The sequence below is a fragment of the Sinocyclocheilus grahami genome, unplaced genomic scaffold (assembly GCF_001515645.1).
Source record: "Sinocyclocheilus grahami isolate Dianchi unplaced genomic scaffold, SAMN03320097.WGS_v1.1 scaffold14.1, whole genome shotgun sequence".
Classification (NCBI taxonomy): Eukaryota; Metazoa; Chordata; class Actinopteri; order Cypriniformes; family Cyprinidae; genus Sinocyclocheilus; species Sinocyclocheilus grahami.
The window spans coordinates 3,304,309-3,326,926 of NW_015505193.1; the positions used below are offsets into that span (position 1 = coordinate 3,304,309).

A 22,618-nucleotide genomic window follows, 5' to 3' on the forward strand; every position below is an offset into this window, starting at 1 on the left:
ATAAATGCAAAATCTTTTCTTTTATGTTTCTTTTAATTTTGGGGTGAAATGCGGCATGCCATACATGCTCTTCACAGTTTTGGTTTTGTGAGATTCACCCTGTTAGTCTTAACAGGGACAGATTGAAAACACTGTGTGGGCTTCGCATGCGCGCTATAATTAGTGAAATTAATATCAGCATGATATCATTTTTTTTTTTTAATACCACAATATTATGATTTTTCCGAACACCAGCTGACCGAGGCATCTGTGCTTTTAGGAGTGTTTTGTTATTAGTGGAGTTCTTGAACTATAGAGCATGTAGATTAATCTGATTTAGAAATAAGTCTTTAAAGAGTGCAAGTTGGTCTTTTTGTCACCATTAAAACCACTAAGTCAAGAATCACAAAAAAAAATTTAATGTAAAAACGTATATTATTTCAGCTCGCTGTTTCGCATGCGCGCTATAATTAGTGAAATTAATATCAGCATGATATCATTTTTTTTTTTAATACCACAATATTAGGATTTTTCCGAACACCAGCTGACCGAGGCATCTGTGCTTTTAGGAGTGTTTTGTTATTAGTGGAGTTCTTGAACTATAGAGCATGTAGATTAATCTGATTTAGAAATAAGTCTTTAAAGAGTGCAAGTTGGTCTTTTTGTCACCATTAAAACCACTAAGTCAAGAATCACAAAAAAAAATTTAATGTAAAAACGTATATTATTTCAGCTCGCTGCCAAAGCAACATTTCTTATTTTCATTTAGTTTAACTTGATTTACTAAAATAAAAATAAACAAAATAAAATAAAAATTAATAAAAATGACAAAAACATACAACAAAACTAACTAACCAAGCTTAAAACAATTAAAATGAAAATGGAAAATACAAAAATACTAATTAAAAATATTACTAAAATTATTTTAAAAATGTATTAAAATAAAACAAAATTAAATTAATATTATTAAAAAATATACTAAATAACACTGCCTCTTATTGCAAATGTACTGCAACTATAAGCCATTTTGGAGCAAATAAATAAATATTTAGAGAAATATCTAATGAGTCTCCAAAATATCAAAATTTCATATTTCTTATATACATGATGCTGATCTTTCCCAAAGTTGCAGTGTTTTTCTTGGTAGTTACTCTAATGAGCACAGGTTATCCTGAAAACTGCAATAATATAGATTTCTATTCACAGCAGTAGCATGCATATCGAGTGCTGTGATTACTGCGAACGCTCATTTTTCTTTTAAGACCTTCATTGATTTGAGAAAAACATTGATTGTGCATCTTCTTGCTGTAAATTCTCTCTTTTTCACAGAAACTGCATGTGCTCAGAAAGACCCTGCAAGCGTTGATCTATCCCATCTCCTCCACCACACCCCATAATTTCGAGGTGTGGACGGCCACAGCACCCACCTACTGTCACGAGTGTGAGGGTCTGCTGTGGGGCATCGCCCGGCAGGGCATGCGCTGCACCGAATGCGGGGTCAAATGCCATGAGAAATGCCAGGACCTCCTGAACGCAGACTGTCTCCAACGTGAGTTTAGCCCTTTTTACCTGATCTCAGTGCTGATTAAATAAGCAAGATGGAGAAGGTCAAATCCATCTTTAGAAAGTGCAGTTGGTCTTTGTCACCATTAAAAGTCAAGGATCACCGTTACTTTTGCATTAAAATGAGTGTAAAAGATGTACAGTGGATGTACAGTAAAAGCTAAAAACCAGTCCCACCAAGATTTCACTTTTTGTTTTTTATTTTGTGATCAAAATGACCATTTTTGTGGCTGTAATTTAACAGAATTTTGTGGAAAAAAACGAAACAAAACAGAAATCTTGTTTATTTGGTGTCTCATCAAATTCTGACACACAACTTTTAAAAACGTTTTAAAGATATTAAAAATAAGAACTAAGAAGCAATTTACAAACAGTAGGACAAAGAAACAAATTAAATAAAGAGAAATAGAATAAAGTTAAATTAAAGTTAAATAAACGTTTTTCAGGTAGGTTTAGTATTCAAATGGAAGGTTGTTTCCGCCACCAGAAAAAAAAGCTAGTTGCAACTTTTTAACTCACAATTCTGAATTTTTTCCCAGAATTGCAAAACAAAACAAAAAGTCTGAATTGAGAGATAAAAATTTGCAATTACCTTTTTTACTCGGATAAACTCAGAATTCCAATACATAAACACAGAATTGCAAAATATAAATGCAGAATTGCAAGTCAGAATTGTGTCAAAATTTTTACTTTTTTTTTATTCCATGGAAAATTGCAGGTTGTAAACTCAAATTTAGAGAAACAAGTCAGAATTGCGAGAAAGAATGAATCGGAGATATAAATTGTGAGAATTGCGAGTAAAAAAGTCCAAATTGTGAGATAAAAAGTTGGATTTACATTTTTTTTTTAATTCTGTGGCAGAAGCAGGCTTCCATACAAAATACTGCAGAAATGAAATAATCAAATGTAAAATAAAACACATTACTATATTAATTGAATACACCGATCCTTATTAAAGCTCTTTGTCTTTTGTTGTTTTATTAACATTAATAACACAGATTAGTCATCAGACTAACATCATGTATATCTTAGTAGCACTGTGCTTTTTATACTTTTGCAGTTATTGGTGAACTATGCATGAATTATGCAAAAAATGTGACAGTTTGGTGATTTTGTGTCGTGCTCCACAATCACTGAATCGTGAAAAGCTGCAGAGACTGAAAAACACTCCACAGCTACGCTTTCGCATTGTAACAGTGAGTTTTGCATGGGCGAACACTCATTTTTCTTCAGAAAATGTAAGTCTGCTTTATCACGCTGCAAGCCCATAAGCAGTGCTCATCGTTTTGAAATGCCTTTGTCTGTCCGTCACATCGCATGGCAGCTCTCAGCTCTGACGGTTTGCTTTCGGCAGCTGTTTGTTTTATTGTTTCTCTGTTCTGCCATTTAAACAAGTTCTGCACTAAGAGAATAACCATTTTCGCGACGGTAAGACTCAAGTGTGCAGGGCAGTGCTCTCAGACGAGCGCTAATGTCAGGCTGTGGCTGAGATATATGTGAAGGAGTTCCCTAGTAAACCTCACAGACGTGGCCATCTGCCAAAGACACAAATGGGCCTGTACAGAGAGAGATTTATTAAACGAGCCATCAAACCCATCATATTTAGTGTGTTTAAATACGCATTTGGTTTGGCTTGTATGGTTTGTGAAAGGAAAGACCACCACCGTCTCTTTCAGTCATGCTGTTTTATTCCTTACATGCAGCGCCTCTTGAACACTCTTATAAAGCTTTTGCAAGGTATTTATGTTGCTTCTCTGAATGAATGATTCATTTTAATAGAGTGCCGAGAGATACATTTTTCAAACAGCAGTGAGTCATCTGTACTCCACGAAGTCATCTAGAGATGTGCAATACTACATACACTTCAAAATCAACTAGACTAAGTGGCTATTAGATCTTAAAGGGACCATGTAGAGCGACACCGGTGGTCATTAAGTGAACTGCAGTCGATATGGTTAAGTTCTTTTTTGCTCCTCACTTAGAAGTAATATTTGAGACTATAGACTATATGTGACCTTGGACCACAAAACCAGACATAAGGGTCAATTTTTATGACCCTTATGTCCCTTAGCTGAATAAAAAAGCTTTCCATTGATGTATGGTTTGTTAGGATCGGACAATATTTGGCCGAGATACAACTATTTGAAGATCTGGAATCTGAGGGTGCAAACAAATCTAAATATTGAGAAAATCGCCTTTAAAGTTGTCCAAATGAAGTTCTTAGCAATGCGTATTACTAATCAAAAATTAAGTTTTAATATATTTACAGTAGGACATTTACAAAATATCTTCATGGAACATGATCTTTACTTAATATCCTAATGATTTTTGGCATAAAAGAAAAATCTATCATTTTGACCCATACAATGTTTTTTTTGGCTATTGCTACAAATATCCCCCAGCGACTTAACACTGCTTTTGTGCTCCAGGATCACATATGGGAGACTATAGTTTGAATAAATCCCTTTTCTTTGCATGACACATTGACATTACAGAACAGAATGACCATTTCGGCATTAACCTGAACACTGTAAGCATTCATTTCATATGAGAGGCTCTCGGGAACTCGTGTAAATGTCACATCCTTTTGATTTTGACAACCTAGAAAGTCGGGGAAGATCTTGTTTTTTAAGTTTCATTACAAGCTGACGCTGTTCACACATTGGCAATAAAAAAAAAAAAGATTAATACATGAATTAGAATTAGAGCTCCACATCGCCAGTGCAATGCTATACCGGGTGTGCTACTGAGCAAGTTTACTACGCCAGAAAAGCCATACATATGGAGCTAGTTATGCAAACATCAAAATGTAATAGTTTACAAATCATGCACTATGGCAAAAGCGTTTAGAGGTTATAACATAGTATTATACAAGGAACCATGCAAAAATAAGTCTATTAATTGATAATTTGTGTGAAAACGAAACCTTTTGGAGTTCTGCAAAAATGTAGGTACGCTTATTTACACAGAAATAATCCAAATCCGGCAGAAATAATACACCATCCACAATATATTTTCAATGTACTGTAATTTAGGATGCATTTTCTATGTGTGTGCAAGTTGGAATCACAGCTCATATCAGCAGTGATAATGTAAGAACACATGTAAATCATGCTACAGGTGCTGTAGAGAAGAGCTCGAAACATGGAGCTGAAGACAAGACCCAAAACATCATCATGGCCATGAAGGAACGCATGAAAATCAGGGAGAAGAACCGGCCCGAGGTGTTCGAGGTAATCCAGGAGATGTTTCAGCTCTCGAAGGAAGATTTCAACACTCACCTGAAGACGGCCAAACAGGCTGTGCTGGAGGGGACGTCCAAGTGGTCTGCCAAAATCACCATCACAGGTGAGTAATGAGTGAATCTCATTATAAAAGTATGTTTACTATACATTATTGTCAATTATAAATTATACAATTATTATTATTGTAAAATTACTATATGATATTGTTTATTTTATGTAAAATTTGTAAAATAAAAAAATATTAAATATTTCTCCTTTTTTATTTTTGGAATTTTTTTATTGTATTATATATTCATTTGTATTTATTAATTAATTAATTCATCATATTCATTATTTGTATTTATATTTTATATTCACATAATAAATTGTATGTAATATATGAAATAAAAGGTCTGAGCATGTCCTTAAAAAGTTTCATTTCATTTTATATTAAAGTATTATAATTTATATATATATATATAATATAGTAAAATAATAATAATTTTATAATAATCATATTAAATAAATCATTAAAATAAAAAAATTTAAAATTAACACATTATTTTAATGATTTATTTAATATGATTATTATAAAATTATTATTATTTTACTATATCATATAATTATATTTAATGTAACATTTCATACTGATTTTATATTAAATATTTGTTTGTTTATTTATTATTATTATTTTTGTTTTTAGTTGTTGGTGTTCTTGACAAGTTTCATGAGATTCACTCTTAATGTCTGTCTGTGCATCCGTGTGTCTATGACTGGAACAGACCCTACAGCGAGGAAATGCTGCTCAGTTTAGTTTGGGAAATGTGCCGAGAGTTTTGCTTGTTTTCTGACAGCTCAGACCATTAGACGACAGCAACCATCTGCTGTGGACAGAAACGTAGGCCGTCGCAGCCTTTTCTATGAGTCATTAAGAACAGTTTCTGTCCATCTGCAGATGTACGTTCTCGCATTGCTTTGTTTCAGTCATATTTTGTCTCCCAGAAGCCGCTGTATTAGTTCAGCTGTCTGCCAGGTAAAGTTGGCTCCTGTGTGTGTCCGTATCAGTGATGCTCCTTCACCTGACTTTGAGGGTCAACAGAGGCTGTGAATTATTGCCAAGCTTGCAACGCTGCCAGAGTGTCAATAGAACACAGAGAGAAAAACAGCTCTCTGCTTTAATTCATCCAGGCCGACGAACGAATCTTCCAGTTTGGAAAATATTCAGACACTGATTTATTTATCAAGGGTTTCATAAACACTGGCTTCTGTGAATTCTGATGCAAAATGCACTGATTTACATGTCTTGTTTTCCAGTCATTCTTAAAATGAATATCATGCTTAATACATTTTCCTTGAGAAGCAAAATTTCATGTAATATTAAGACTTATTTTGAATTATCTTGAATTATATTTATTTTATTATATTTAAAAAATGTAACTTCTTTTCTTGAATATATTCATTTTTCTTACCCATTGACCAATATCTTTTTTCTTTTTTTAATTAAAATCAATAAAAAATTTCTGCCACAGCATTAAAAAATATGTATAGGCAATTACAACTTTATATTTCACAATTCTTTTTTCTCTCTCGCAATTGCAAATATATTCGAATGTTATATCTCACAATTCTGAGAATATAAACTGAGAATGGCAAGTTTTAATTTCTCTTAATTGTGAGTTTACATCTTGCAAATCTGTTTTTTTTTAAAAGGTAATTGTGTTAATTTATCTCTCAATTCTGAGTTTACATCTTGCAATTCTGACTTTTTTCCTTAGAATTGTGAGATAAAAAGAAACAAGCTTCCATAGATTATGCTTAATTTGCCAATGGGGTAAGATTTTGGAAAATATTCAGACACTGATTTATTTATCAAGGGTTTCATAAACACTGGCTTCTGTGAATTCTGATGCAAAATGCACTGATTTATCAACCAGGTGACCGTACACTGCAAAAAAAGATTTTCTTAGTATTTATTTGTGTCTTGTTTTCCAGTCATTCTTAAAATGAATATCATGCTTAATACATTTTCCTTGAGAAGCAAAATTTATTGTAATATTAAGACTTATTTTGAATGATCTTGAATTATATTTATTTTATTATATTTAAAAAATGTAACTTCTTTTCTTGAATATATTAATTTTTCTTACCCATTGACTAATATCTTTTTTCTTTTTTTAATTAAAATCAATAAAAAATTTCTGCCACAGCATTAAAAAATATGTATAGGCAATTACAACTTTATATTTCACAATTCTTTTTTCTCTCTCGCAATTGCAAATATATTCGAATGTTATATCTCACAATTCTGAAAATATAAACTGAGAATGGCAAGTTTTAATTTCTCTTAATTGTGAGTTTACATCTTGCAAATCTGTTTTTTTTAAAAAGGTAATTGTGTTAATTTATCTCTCAATTCTGAGTTTACATCTTGCAATTCTGACTTTTTTCCTTAGAATTGTGAGATAAAAAGAAACAAGCTTCCATAGATTATGCTTAATTTGCCAATGGGGTAAGAAAAATAAACCTAGTTCAATATATATATTTTAAAAAAGTACTTCCAAAGTATTTTTGCTTTCTCAAGTATGTTTATCATGTTTAAAGGATCTTCAGAAGCACAAACATACTCATTAAGAAGATGTTTTTTAGTTTTTTTTTGCTGTACAGAGTTAGATTATTGTGCCTTGAGCCCAAAAACAATATGAGCATCACTGTGAGACATGCTGACGTGACATGAATGTGTGAACGAGCCTCTGGAAACACACACAAACACTCAGAGACGCCATCCTTCTTTCATTCTAGCTAAACTATATTACCCTCTTCAACCGGCCTGGTGACATTGCACCAATCTCTTTCTGTCTCCAAGCCCAAGGATATATGTTCCCTGAATAATTTAGCACCCTGCTCGTTCATAATTAATGAGGCGAGAGCTTCCTGTGAACTACTATTGGCTCTGTGAAGGATGGCATCCCCATTGACTGAGCTCAGTGCCACAGTCAGGCTACACGCTGCTTTTATGTTGTATTATTGCACATTCGTCTGTTTTGAATTGACATTTTAGATAGTAAGGGTGCCGTATGTACAAACACATACACACTGGACACGACTCATGTTCAAGGATGGATTGTGGTCCTACACTGAAAAAAAAAAATCAGTGTAGAAACTATTTTCACTTAGAAATTGATACAAGTAACAGTGAACTTTTAAAACATACTCCAATAGTCTGTTTTATTTACAACATTGAAAAATCATTTTATAGATTGTACCTGTCAGGATCATGGACTGTCTGTGTCATGTTTTGCCCCTGTTTCTGTTCACTTATTTGGTCATGTTCCTGTCCTCGTTTTGTTTATTAGTTTGATTAGTCATCCCATACACCTGTGTTTCCCCAATCACCCCCTGTATTTAAGTCCTTGTCTGTGCAGTCTGTCTCTGTCGGTTCTACTCGTTACGTTGATGTGTTTCCTGCTGTCTCCAGTGTTGATGTACCCTGTGTTCCATGGATTAAAGACCGTTTCGTTTATTCGTCGTCTCCATCGTTCCTCGCCATCACAGATTGTGACAGAAGAACCCACCAAAAAACAGTTACCTCCATGTGTTCCCTCCGTTTTTGTTTCTGTGTTTTTTCCCTCAGTGTTTTGTTTCCGTAGTGTTCCTCCATGGATCCCCTCCTTCGTCCAGAATATCTCCTCCTCCTGCTGGAGCAGGGGGAGAGATCGCTCGAGGGCCACACCGGACTATTTATGGTGCTCGCCAACCTCTCCAGCTACCCGGACAACGCTCTCTGTGCATTTTATGATGCCAGTTTAAACTCCGCGTACAGAGTGCCATCGTCTGAGGAAGGTACTCGAGCAAATTTTGCCGTATTTGTGGAGTGGACACTGGCGAGACACAAATCCCCGGTCACCATCTGTCCCGAGGGGGATCTCGCCGGTGCCACTCCGGACCCAGAGCCCAGCCCACCATCTCCCCACTGTGTGGAGCTAAAGCCCGAGCCCACCGATGATGGAGAGCCAATTCCCGCCGCGATCTACGAGCCAGCGCAATGCCGAGGGACTGAGCAGAGGATCACCCCGGACGTAGAGCCCAATCCATCAGACCAGGTGCGAGAGCCGGCGACAATGCCCGCCACGAGGGAGAAAGCCGCGGACGGTGTGAGCGTGGAGAGGAGCTCCACCCCTGCACCGCGGCTGAGGGTGAGCTGAGTATGGTGCGGCGAAAGTGCCAAAGCGAAGTGGAGAGGGCTCCAGTCCCCAAATCCAGTGCCCGCTCCTCGTAAGTGCCCTCAAGTGTCTGCTACTCCTGAGCGCCATCCTGTTCCCGTGTTCAGCCTAGAGGAGGCTTCCGATCCAGAGTTAAGCCCTGAATACCCGGAGACGCACAAATGCCCGCCCTCCCACCCACTCCTGCCTCCTCCACCACTGTTGTCTGGCAGCCCCTCTGCTCGCCCTCAGCCCACCATCATTACGGTGCGAGCGCCACGTGTCTGCCATCCTCCAGTGTCGCCATGGCTGGAGAATCCCTCACCTCCGCCTCCAGTCTCCTCGGCCCGGACTCCGCCTCGGCCCGTAGTCCCAGCAGCTCCACCTCGGCTCCTAGCTCCCTCACCTCCACCGTCACCCGTCAATCCACCAGCTCCCTCATCCCTCCGGCTCCGCCTTGGTCGGGCATTGACCCACCATCGCCTCAGGACTCCGCTCCTCCGGCTGCACCTCATTGCTCCATCCCACTGGCTCTATTGGGCTCCTTCCTCCCACCAGCTCCACCTTGGTCCTCAGTCGCTCTGGCTCCGCCGCGGATCTCTGGATCTCCGCCTCCGCCTTGGTTGCCAGAGCCCTTGGCTCCACCCTGGCCCCCCGGATCCTCGGCACCCCCCTGGCTCGTTGGCTCTCCGAATTATTCATATTTTGAATTAGTTTTTGTTGTACCTGTATATTTTTGGTTTTCTTTTCCTTTTTTTTTATTAATTTATTTTTTTAAATGTGTGTGTATATGTTTAAGTAATTTTTATTTCAGTTTTAGCTATTTTAGTAGTTCAGTTTTAGCTACGGTATTCTAGTAGTTAAACTAATTGCAAATGAGAAATGTTTCCTTGGCAACTAGCTGAAATAAAATAAATTGTATTTTTTACATTTCAGCTAATGTTTATTTTATTTAATGTAACCATAATATGTATTTATGTAAGTTTTTAGTTTTAATTAACTATTATAACCCTGTGGGCACCAGCATTTTAGGAGGCTCCCTGTTTCTGTTGTGCTTTGCAACATAGAATGTTTGAATTTTTACTTCATATATCAAAATTTTGCCTGAAAGCTGCAGATTTATAAAACTAAAATATCCAAGCACCCTCAAAACGCAATAAACATACTTGTGAGGCAAAATTGCATGAGATATTAGGACTTGATGTCAGAGAATCTATTATATTTAATTTACTACATTTTCTATAAAATTTCTTGAATTAAATGTAAGATATTTATTTCTTAAGCTTAAATAAAACTGAATTTACTGTGCTTTGTGCTTAATACAAGAAAACACAACCAAACTAGGGTGTAATTCATTCAAAATGTATGTACAGTATTATTGCTTCAGATATGAACTTATGTCTTATTTGTGTAATAATATCCAAATAATGAGAAATTCCATTGCAAGCATAAGAAATAAAGTAGTAGGTGTTTAATAGTGTCAGTTAATTAGTAGGTGTCACTATGTGTTTAATAGATTGCCTGCATAGCCAACATCAGTATAATGCATTTAGAAGCCTTGTTTAGTGTAGTTAGTTTATCTTTTCTTCAGTTATTTCTCATTGTTCTAACAGTCACTGGTACCAATGGACAGCAGTTTCACATTGTGCACTGCTTTGTTTTCAGGTTTCAGGTCACTGCGGGTTTCCAAACTCGCAGACCCTTACAGTCAGAGCACTGGCCTCATCGCATCGAAGCCATAATCCATCCTTCTCAATACTCTTTATATTGCTTTGTGTACAAAAACAAGTGTCTAAATGTCCAATTCTTCAGACAACAACATTTTATCTCCCATGCAAATGTTTTGTTTGCTGCATGGATGCACAATTCACGAAACATTGTTTTTTCTTCTGTGTTTTCTTCTGTAGTTGTATGTGCTCAAGGTTTGCAAGCCAAAGACAAGACGGGCTCCAGTGACCCCTACGTCACAGTACAAGTGGGAAAGACCAAACGCAGGACCAAAACCGTTTTTGGCAATCTCAACCCGGTCTGGGATGAGAAGTTCTTATTGTGAGTATCACAGAAAGCAGATATGTTTTCTGTTTATTTACCTTCTTTGTTGCAGTGTGCATCTGACATTGTGCTGATGGTAAGGGATCCAAGTTGCTCTAGATCAGTGGTTTTCGTTATTTTAGTAAAGCGTATTTATTTATTATTTATTTAGCTATTCTAATTATGCATGATTATATCTTTTGCATTTTTATATTGGCATTCAGCATTGTTTTTCCCTTGCTTTCCGTGACCCATCAGAACAGACCCGAGGCTCATTTTTAGGGTGTGACCCACCAGATCCACTGCTCTACAATATTACGCTCTCTGCATGAGCACTGACTGAGGATGAAAACCTTTTTATGGGATTATTGGACGTTCTTATGCAGTGAAGCTTTTTAAAATTAGGTTGAACTCAAAGGGCAGAGACGCAGTTTCCATTTCACAACATTTCTGCCACTCAATCACAAACAAATTTTCAAATGGCATATGAATTATTCAAAGTAGCCTTTCATTAATTTGACATTTTCTGTAGAGCCCCTCCATTATGAGTATGAATATATATATTTTTTGGTTGATACTCAAAGGAGCTTTTTGGTCTGTTTGAAAAGGCTCTTCGAGTCATAAATGAGGAGTAATGGAAATCATTTGTATTCCCGTTGGCTTTGTCATGCTCCCATGGGACCATTTCTTTTCAAATTCCTGATAGTATATCCTTGAGGCTTCTGCAATAGGTGTTGCATTATAGTGAGGGTGGACTCGCTGTCCTACTCCATTCATAAACCTTTGTTAGGATTTGATGTTTCTGATGATGTAGAAAGCCAATAAATCAGAAGCCTGAGATCTACAGCACTCTTGACTGTAGGAAAATTGTACAGTCAGACAGAAGCTTTATTTCTTGTGTGGTTATGGTGACAGATGGTTGTTCCTGATTGTTAGTTGCTCTTTTCATTAAGGTTTTGCTGAGGTCACACTGCTGTCGTTTGCGGCTTGTTGTGTGATCATAGGGAGAGCAGTGTGATCAAAAACCTTTTATATTCCAATTCAATTCCTGAGTTTGAATGTATTCATATATCCATCCAGGAATGGATAGATGGATATATAGATAAATAGATAGATGGATGGATATATGGATTGACGGATGACTATATGGATGGATGGATGGTTAGATGGATATATGGATAAATGGATTGATGTATAGATAGTTGGATGGTTATATGGATTGACGGATGGCTAGATGGATGGATGGGTATATGGATGGATGGGTATATGGATGGATGGATTGATGGATGGATGGATGGATATTTGGATGGATAGGTGGATACATGGATGGATAAATGGATGGACAGGTATATGGGTAGTTGGATGGATGGATATATGGATAAATGGATAGATAGATGGATATGTATGGATGGTTGGATGGATATATGGATAAATGTATAGATAGATGGGTATGTATGGATGGTTGGATGGATATATGGATAAATGGATTTACGGAAGGCTATATGGATGGATGGGTGGGTGGATAAATGGAAAGATGTATAGATGGTTGGATGGATATATGGATTGACGGATGGCTATATTGATGGATGGATATATGGATTCATGGATGGATGGATAGATAGATAGTTGGATAAATGGATATACGTATGGATGGATAGATAGATGGATGATGATTGATGGATGGATGGATGGATAGATGTATGGATTGTTGTAAGGATATATAGATTGGCTATATGGATGGATGGATATATAGATTGATGGATGGATGGATAGACAGATAGTTGAATGAATGGATAGATAGATGGATGATGATTGATGGATGGATGGATATATGAATAGTTCGATGGATGGATAGATGGGTGGATATATGTAAGGATGGTTGGATGGATATATGGATTGACGGCTGGCTAGACGGATGATATATGGATAGATATATGAATGGATAGATTAGATTTTTTTATTTTTCTGTTTTTCACACAAAAAGTAGTTTTACAACACTGTAATGGTTTATATACCACATTCAGTGTCTATTTTTTAATCAAATACTGTACACAACTATTCTGCTTTGCATTACACCCTTTAATACCAGGCTCTTCTTCATTTTGATTAGTTTGGGCTGCATCCTGCTCTGTATTTTTGCATTACTTCATGGGTAAATAACTGAAGCAGTTATATATCAGTACTAGTACAGTCGTTCCGCCCAGCCTTCGTTCACACCATGTGGTGAGCAAACAGAACAAATGCGATGAACCAAGTAAAACAAAGTAACTCCAGTCTTTCAGCCTGTATTACATACGAGAGAACCCGCTGGTGCCTTGAATATTAAAGCTCTGAATCCCATAGGCAGATATCTGCTGGTGTATTGAACTTTAGATGTGTTGTTGCTGTGAGGGAGGATTGCTGGATTATTAGAGACAGTCATTAGAGCTACAGCACATCTTATACGACCCCTAATCCTCATCGCCCACTTTCATTTTCTATTTCAATCCAAATTTGCGATCTTAATCCTGAGAGAAATGCCAGCGTCTGCCTGTGGAGGAGGGTTTCTCATCTTTAATGGATTGTTCTATATGCTAAAGGCCACACAGATCTCTCTCACATACACTTGCATATGTTTGTACACAGTGGCTGTATAGGGCATATTGTAGACTAGATGTTATGTTTTCTGTGTTTATGTTTTAGGTGACACAAAATCTTCTGGGTAGTTGCCAGAGCAATGGTATGCAGTTTGTAAAATGTCCCAAGGGGTTTTTAAAAGGTGCTCAAAGTTTTTATTTTATTTTATATTATTTTAATAAAATGTCATTTTTAATATTTGTGAATATTAAATAGCCTTTGACTTTAACAATTTTCCCCGCCATTGACAGAATTTTCCGGCTTACATAATCTTATAGAGTACAGAATCTCTCGATCAAAACACAGGCGAAGAAGAAGCAGAAACAAGCGAGCGAGCAGATGCATGTGTAAAATAATGTGATCATCAAACATTAAACAGCATATAAATCAAAACTGCGTAACGTTACCGAATGACATGTCGAGCCAGGAAGTGGTTTAGGACCGTGAAGCTTTGGAGGTGTTGATGGAAGCGATCTACTCCATCTATGTTTTTATAATCAATCTGAATCCAATCTGCACAAAAACCTGATTTTTCTTTGCTTTTTGTTCAAAATGTTGCTTTTAATGAAACTTGCCCACGTTTAAGTATTGATAAAAAAAGATTGCATGAAGCTAAATTAATTCAATTACAAAAATTGTTTTGTTTAAAAGCATTTAAAAGTAAATTTTAGTTTAAAAACTGAAAATGATCAAAAATGCTGGTGGTGGCTGGCAAAAAAAAGGGGGTTTGATACTACTATTTTCTGTCTTGCTCTTTTTCTCTTTCCATTTCTCCCACTTTCGCTTTCTAAATTGCTTCAGTGCTCGTCTTTCATCTCTTCTTCTCATCTTCTACTTGGTTGGTGGCTCCCGTGGGATTTTTAATGATTGGTGCAGAAAGCAGTGGGGGAGGGAAGGGTGAACACAGGGTTCGCAGACCAAACCCTTTACAAGGGTTTCCTATAGACGCATCGACATAAACTTTTCCCATAATGCTTAAAGGCCACGTCCTCAAGCTCCCCAGGACTGTCAGATTTCGACATTTCACTACGCTTGCGCTGGCCGCTCATGTAGCCTGTAGAATCAGTGCATAACTTCCTCTTTAAGCGCATGAGATCAGTGGAGGAAGTAAAGCGTGCATTACTCAGAGCACATCACTCTCACAGCAGCCATCAACACCCATTAACACTGTCATACTCTACATAAGAGCGGTTTGGGTGAAATGACCCCTAATGGATCCCACCCAACAACACAGAATCAGCATGATGCTCACTAAGACAAGACCAGAGAATATCACTGCTGCTCATAATTAGCCTTAAGGATATGAACAAATACATAACTAGATTGAAAGCACCACTACTTTAGTATTAAGTTGCTAAATAAAAAAATAAGAATATATATGTATTTATTTAAAAAGAAAGAGGACACACTAAGGTTTGCTTATGGTAATCCTAATACAATCTTAATACAGTCCAAGATCAAATTTATACTGGTAAAAAGGCAATATTGGGCAATTAGTGAAAGTGAAACCACTCAGTGCTTTTTGTTTGATAAATTAGCTTTAATAAAAAGCATAGATTGGCATAGAATGTGAAATGTTAATTATATATTATACAGTATATTTTAATTTATTTATAATTATTAATTAATAAATTAATGAATGAATGAATTATATAATTAAATTATAAATTTGCAAAAAAATGTGAAATATCAATGATATATTACATTTTTACATTTTTATATTTTAATTTATTTATAATTATTAATTAATAAATTAATGAATGAATGAATTATATAATTAAATTATAAATTTGCAAAAAATGTGAAATATCAATGATATATTATATTTTTTAAATAATTATACACGAATAAATGAAATACATGTGTGTATATATACATATATATATATATATATATATATATATATATAAGCTTTAAGAAATGGCATAAATTGGCATATTTATTTATTTTTATTATAAATGACATAAATTCTATGATTATAAATATATATAAAATCAATAATGCATATATATATATATATATATATATATATATACACCCATGGTTTAGGAAAGGAGGAAAGGAGAGGAGAAAAACCTGGGGCTGAAGAATATAGACCTGAAACTGAGCAATAGCGATTTAGAGAAAGACACACACACACACACACATCTACAGTAAATATTAAAGAAGAGATCCCTCTGTCTTGCTGTTGTACAGTGTGTGTGTGTAGTTGACCTTGCGCTGGTATGAGAAATGAGAAATGTGACAGGTAATTACATCCTGTCTGTGACTTACTTGAGCAGTAATGTAAGACACACACACATCTACAGTAAATATTAAAGAAGAGATCCCTCTGTCTTGCTGTTGTACAGTGTGTGTGTGTAGTTGACCTTGCGCTGGTATGAGAAATGAGAAATGTGACAGGTAATTACATCCTGTCTGTGACTTACTTGAGCAGTAATGTAAGAGGCCGGGCTGTATTGTGAATACAGTTGCACCTAAAGGCCGCTGTTAGACACAAGAAGCAGCGAAGGGCCTGCAACCCCTTCAGCTGTGACTGGATTCCCAGTAAAACAGCCTCAGGTGTCTTATAACTGTTAGAACACGCCCTCCTTCTGCTATTGGTCGAGCAAATGCATAGTTCCGCCCCAAACCCATGCCATTGGTTGATTCAGTGATGCAGGATCCGCCTGTTGGGATGCATCTACAGTAAATATTAAAGAAGAGATCCCTCTGTCTTGCTGTTGTACAGTGTGTGTGTGGTTGACCTTGCGCTGGTATGAGAAATGAGAAATGTGACAGGTAATTACATCCTGTCTGTGACTTACTTGAGCAGTAATGTAAGAGGCCGGGCTGTATTGTGAATACAGTTGCACCTAAAGGCCGCTGTTAGACACAAGAAGCAGCGAAGGGCCTGCAACCCCTTCAGCTGTGACTGGATTCCCAGTAAAACAGCCTCAGGTGTCTTATAACTGTTAGAACACGCCCTCCTTCTGCTATTGGTCGAGCAAATGCATAGTTCCGCCCCAAACCCATGCCATTGGTTGATTCAGTGATGCAGGATCCGCCTGTTGGGATGCTCAATGAAAAAGAGCAATCTTTGGAAAGAGTCACAGTGTTTACACTTTTCTGAGGAATCTGGCCAAAATAAAGTAAAAAATGTATTTTATTTTTTTTACCTGAAAAAAGTTACACTTTTGGCTAGGTAACTTAGCTTTAATATGTCATCTAATAAATGGCATACATTGTGAAATTCCTTTACATTTTCATATAATATAATTTTTTTTTTTTGTAAATTATATATTTAAATAAATTATAAGAAAAATAACAATTATTATTCGTTTGTCACGGTTTGTAAAGAAAGGGAGAAAACACGACAGAACAACTCCGTGGATATCGCATTTTGCGTAAAATTAAGATTTTGGCGGAAAGTCAATTTAAAAAAACAAAAAATGTGTTCATCGCGTTTTGTAACCAAACTCTTCATATATATATACATACATATAAAACTACAATATAATATAATATAATAATATATTTTATTTTTATATTTATATTTATTCGGCCAATGCAACATTGCAGTTTCAGTATGTGAATGAGAGCGTGTGTGGGAAATGGCTCTGTGGCTTTCAGTCTGTGCATTTCTTCATCTAAAGCTCATGATAAATATCTGAGTCTACAGGGTGATGAGAGACTCCAGGGCTTCAGGAGAGGCTGGATTGCTGGATTTGCAAGGATTTATGCAGGATTATGGGGAAATGCATATTATGAGATGAGCTCTTAGTTCCTCTCACCTGTTTAAACTTTTTCAAAGAGAGAAAAGCATTAGAGAGATAGTGGAAGCCCTTTTAATTTGTTTTCTCAGGTAGATAGTCTATCATAATAGCAGGTTAAACCCATCAAACGATCTTCACAGTAGGTGTTTTTATAACATCTGATGAAGAGCTGCTATAAATCTCTCCGATCTTGAGAGAAACCTTTTGTTTGTTTTGGTGTATTTTCTCATCTCACCTCACTTTTTAGTGTACGGTGTGTCGGCAGATAGGAGTCGATCTGTGGCGTGGATTCAGTTCTTATTAGTGGCTCGTCCACTCAAAAGTAGCATTGTGTGGCTTGTCTCATTAGCATATTACACACTTTCTGGATTAGTTTTAAACTAAAACTTTCTAGTGCTTTCAAGCAAACTTCAAAGAAACGCAGAAACTGGACTAATTTCTCTCATTTAAAAAATAATAAGTTTCCGATTTAGTTGCAGATGGTTAATGCAAACTGTGCAGCATTGCTATATTTGAGGATTTGTACATTTCCAAGGCTTTTTTAATACTTAAAATGTCACTTCACTGAATATATTACTCAACTTTTACATGCACAGATTGAATCCGTTTGAGTCTAATTGTGTTCAGTCGTTTTTGTGAAGAGACGTCTATTCCACAGCAATTCGGTCTTTTGACCTAAAACAGAATGGTTTAAATATGACAACTGCTGAAAATGGAACACTTGGGCTCAAGTGTGAGTACATAAACAAATATATATATTTTTTAACAAATATAAGAACTATAAATCAGCCATTTTAAGGCCTCAGGATATTATTTTCAGCTGAACTTCTGCCTTACTAGTCAAGACATTGAGAAAATATATGCAACATTTTGGCATTTTGGCTCCATCAGTCAATTTCAAAAGCCAAAAAAAAAAAGAGACAGAGAAAAGAGGAAAAAAGAAAACCATATTAAATGTTTTTACTTTTACTCATTCCTTGAACCATTTATATTTCACTGCATGTTCAAATGTTTGGAGTCTGATTTTTAATGTTTTAGAAAGAAGTTTCCTCTGCTCACCAAGACTGCATTTATTTGTTTAAAAATACAGTAAAAACAGTAAAATTGTGAAATATTATTACAATTTAAAATAACCATTTTCTATGTGAATATATAATAAAATAAAATTAATTCCTGTGATGTAAAGCTGTATTTTCAGCATCATTACTCCAGTCTTCAGTGTCACATGATCTTCAGAAATCATTCTAATATGCTGATTTGCTGCTCAAGAAACATTTCTGATTGCTATCAATGTTTATAATCTACAAAGCAGCCATCTACAGAAATCTACATAATAAAATCTACTTTTGATCAATTTAATGCATCCTTGCTGATTAAATGTATTAATTTCTTTAAAAAAAAAATCATGGTGACCCCAAACTTTTTTAAAGTTCGTGTCAGACCTGATCTTTCCATATAAAGCGCTGTTGTCCAGGTTTATCCGGCGCTCACTGTGATCATTTTTCACTCAAACCGTTCCTGTAATATGATGATATTTATATTTCCTCCTTAGGACGGTGTCAGTCAGTGTGATTTGATGTGATGTGTGTCAGGGCTGCGCTGTGAGGCTGTGTGTGTTTCTGCATCTGTGAGTGACTGTCTGCAGGCGTAACGTCTGTCTGTGAGCCCGTCTCTCTCTCTCTATTCACTCCTCCACCGGAGAGACAGACGCAGACATGGACCACAGGAGGCTAAGTGCCCTGTTTGGAGATTCAGTGGAGCATATGACCTTTAAAAGCAGTTCGGCAAGCAAGATCGCCACTCTTGTGCTCTCAGCTCGTGTGTGTGTGCGTGTGTGTGTGTGTGTGTGTGGTGTGTGTGTGTGTGTGTGTGTGTAATTTCTTGGCTATACTTTAGGGACAAAACTGTCCGTTGACATCAGCTAAATAACAAAAGACTTCCCTTGACTCTTATACAGTCAGTAGTGTTTTATCATGAGAAAGAAAAAAACACAAATTAAATCAATTTAGTATATGAAATAGTTGTCCTAGAAAGCAATGAAAGCTAATGAAGATTTTTAAATCTCCTGGTTCTCAGTTTCTGAGAACATTGTCTCAATCTGTGCTCAGATTTCCTGAGATATTAAATGTGCAGTATGCCATCAAAAGTCAGAAATTAAACTTTTCTCATTAAATGATCTAAACTGCTGTCCATCTTCATTTTGTACACTGCAAAATATAAATTTCTTCCTTAATATTTTTGTCTTATGATATATTCATGCTGTTCTGTCCAGGTAATATCTTTCCCCAAAATGAAAAGTCAAAATAAATAAATAATAATGCATATAGGAAATGTAGCCTATTTTAGGATCTTTAAATTTTATATTTTATATTCTGACATTTTAATTACAATTATTCACACCCACTCTGTTCTTGTTACTGTAATGTGGAGAAAACATAATAATATACATATCATTCTTCATATTTTACTCCAAAATAGAAATAAATAAATAATAATAATGTATATAGAAAACTCTCAATCTTAATTTTTTACACTGCCAAAAATGATTTTGTTTCTCAGTATCTTTGTCTTGGTTTAAGCAAAAAAAAATCACTTATTTAATTTATCAAGAAATGCATTCAAGACTTGAAATCTGAAGTCATTTTGCATGTCCAGTAAATTTATCTTGATTTCAGAAATGTTTAGATATTTGTACCGGAAAACAAGTCAAAATACTGTATAGTGTAGCTCTATATTCTTACTTGAAATTGCTTAAATTATTTTGTTGAGTTAAAGTAATGGAAAAACATTTGGTGCCATGAATTATTGATCATCTAATTTTTTACATTGTATAGGGAATTGTAGGACAAACATCTTTGTGTAACGCTGCTCTCTCTCTCTCTCTCTCTCTGTATCTGTCAGTGAGTGTCATAATGCTACAGACCGTATAAAGGTCCGTGTGTGGGATGAAGATGACGACATAAAGTCCAGAGTGAAGCAGCACTTTAAGAAGGAATCGGATGATTTCCTGGGTCAGACCATCATCGAGGTGCGGATGCTGAGCGGGGAGATGGACGTCTGGTATAATCTTGGTATGTTATGAGCCTCATTCTTCAAAAACCTCAACAAAATTGAAAGGAATTGTTCACTCAAAAAAAACCAAATTGTCATCATTTACTCACCCACATGTCATTCCAAACCTTTATGACTTTTTTTTCCTTACCGAGCATTCACACCGCCGCCGTCGAGAGCGTCAAAGTGGCTGGAAGTCATTAATTTTCAATGTGATCCGGCGTCGAGCAGCGTTGCAGTGCGACTTGGATGTTGAGGGCGTCGAGGAGAGTTGAAATCAGGTCAACTTTATGGTAATGAACTATGACGCGGTTTGGCTGCAACCAATCGGAACGTAGAAGTCCACCGCTTGAGAGGATTCCAGAGAATGCAGTCCTGTAAACTTTGGTTATGACCACATTAGTTCCCAAGCAAAATGGAGGAGAGGTTGATTATTGCTGTGGCGGGTTTCCCAATAATCTACAACGTGTCCCTGTTTGCGTACAGGGACATCAATTGAAAAAAAATGATGCGTGGACCAAGGTGTCTGAGATACACTGAGGTGTGTTCCTGGTTGCTGATGTGCATTAACGTTATAGGAATAATAATCTAATGATATAATAAATAATAGTATAATAGTCCCAGTTCACTTTTAAACCTTTAAATCAATTTTCCTGATTATACTTACATTAAGTAATGTTTATACCTAATTATACTTAAGTAACATTTTCAAGGACTTTTACTTTTATCAGAGTTTTTTTACAGTGTGGTATTAGTGCTTTATACATTATGAGGTACAGGATCTTAATACTTCGTCCACAACAATATTTAATAAGGTTAACTTAACTTGTGATCAGTCTGCACAAGATCAACAAGCGTGTTTGCTTTGCGACCCCTTTAAATACAAGATAAGCATTCGATCTACATCAGAGCGTCAGAGCGTCAGCGAATCTTTCTACAGCGTTGTTGGCAGGGCGGCCAGAGCGATTTTTGACGCTCTCGACGGCGACGGTGTGAACGCACAGTTAGAAGATGAACTGAGATAATCATGCTGTTCTGTCAAGGTCATATTTGATCAACAAATGAACAACAAACAAATAAACAAACATTAAATAAATAAATAACATTGTACAATTATTCACACTCTGTTCTCATTACTGCAGAGAAAACTTAATATGCATGGAATATACATATATACATCATGATAGTATTTGTTGTTTCTGAAGTATTTTAATAAAAAAAATAATTGCATCTAGACAGGTTAATATTCATTACTTTTTTTACTCTATAGTATTGGTAGTACAGTACTGGAATATTTTGGCTTGTTTTTTTTAACCTTCTTAAATATTTTTTAAATTAGAATCTTTATTTATTTATTATTATTTTTTTTATTCTTTGTTCATTTTATTTCTTAATCATCTCATTTGTTCTCATTTTATTCTTTTTATGTCAAAGCACTGAATAGGCTTTATGTATGAAATATAAATAAACCTAACTTGCCATTACATAATGTACTATTGTGTTATTATTATATATATTTTAAAATATATTATTTAACTTTTTTTTATTTCTTACGTTAATGAGAATTTAAACAAGAAATATTGTTTATTTTTTATGTATATACATGTATAACCAATGAGAATTGTTTTTTTTTTCCACATTAAATTAATGTTAATTACAATTAAATTAATTAAATTAATTTAGGCAGGAAATGTGTTTAAAGGGGGTCATATGATGCTTTTTTTAAAGATCATTATTTTGTGTATTTGGTGTAACAGAATATGTTGACATGCTTTAATGTTCAAAAAACACATTATTTTTCAAATACTGTACATTATTGTAGGTCCTCTATGCCCCGCCTCTCTCAAACGCTTCGTTTTCTACAAAGCCCCTCCTTCCGACAAGCGCAGTCTGCTCTGATTGGCCAGCTGACCCAGTGCATTGTGATTGGCCGAACACCGCAAGCACTTGTCTGAAATGTAACGCCCCTTACCATAATCGCAAGCTTCATCTTTCAAAATAAATGTAAAGACAGTAAATAATGTCATTAGTTTTACCATCAGTTCAAGCCTGAAAGGTGAACAGAGTCGCGTGACAGACACAGTGATGAAGCTGGTATGTGTTTGCAGTACACAAGCCACGGTTAAGACAGCTGACTCCACTGTGATGTGTCTCTCTCTCTCTCTCTCTCTCTCGCGCGCGCTCTCTCTCTCTCTCTCTC

The 22,618-nt window shown here is 35.9% G+C and overlaps 1 protein-coding gene across 1 annotated transcript in view; it reads left to right on the plus strand.

Moving 5' to 3' along the window:
- The window catches only part of LOC107600875 (protein unc-13 homolog C), a 157,019-nt gene that overhangs the window by 33,276 nt on the left and 101,125 nt on the right, over positions 1 to 22,618 (plus strand). Inside the window, exons 9-12 of the mRNA XM_016292856.1 lie at positions 1,309 to 1,528; positions 4,663 to 4,890; positions 10,873 to 11,014; positions 20,269 to 20,438. Coding sequence (XP_016148342.1) covers positions 1,309 to 1,528; positions 4,663 to 4,890; positions 10,873 to 11,014; positions 20,269 to 20,438 — 760 coding nt within the window. The remainder of the gene's footprint in view (positions 1 to 1,308; positions 1,529 to 4,662; positions 4,891 to 10,872; positions 11,015 to 20,268; positions 20,439 to 22,618) is intronic.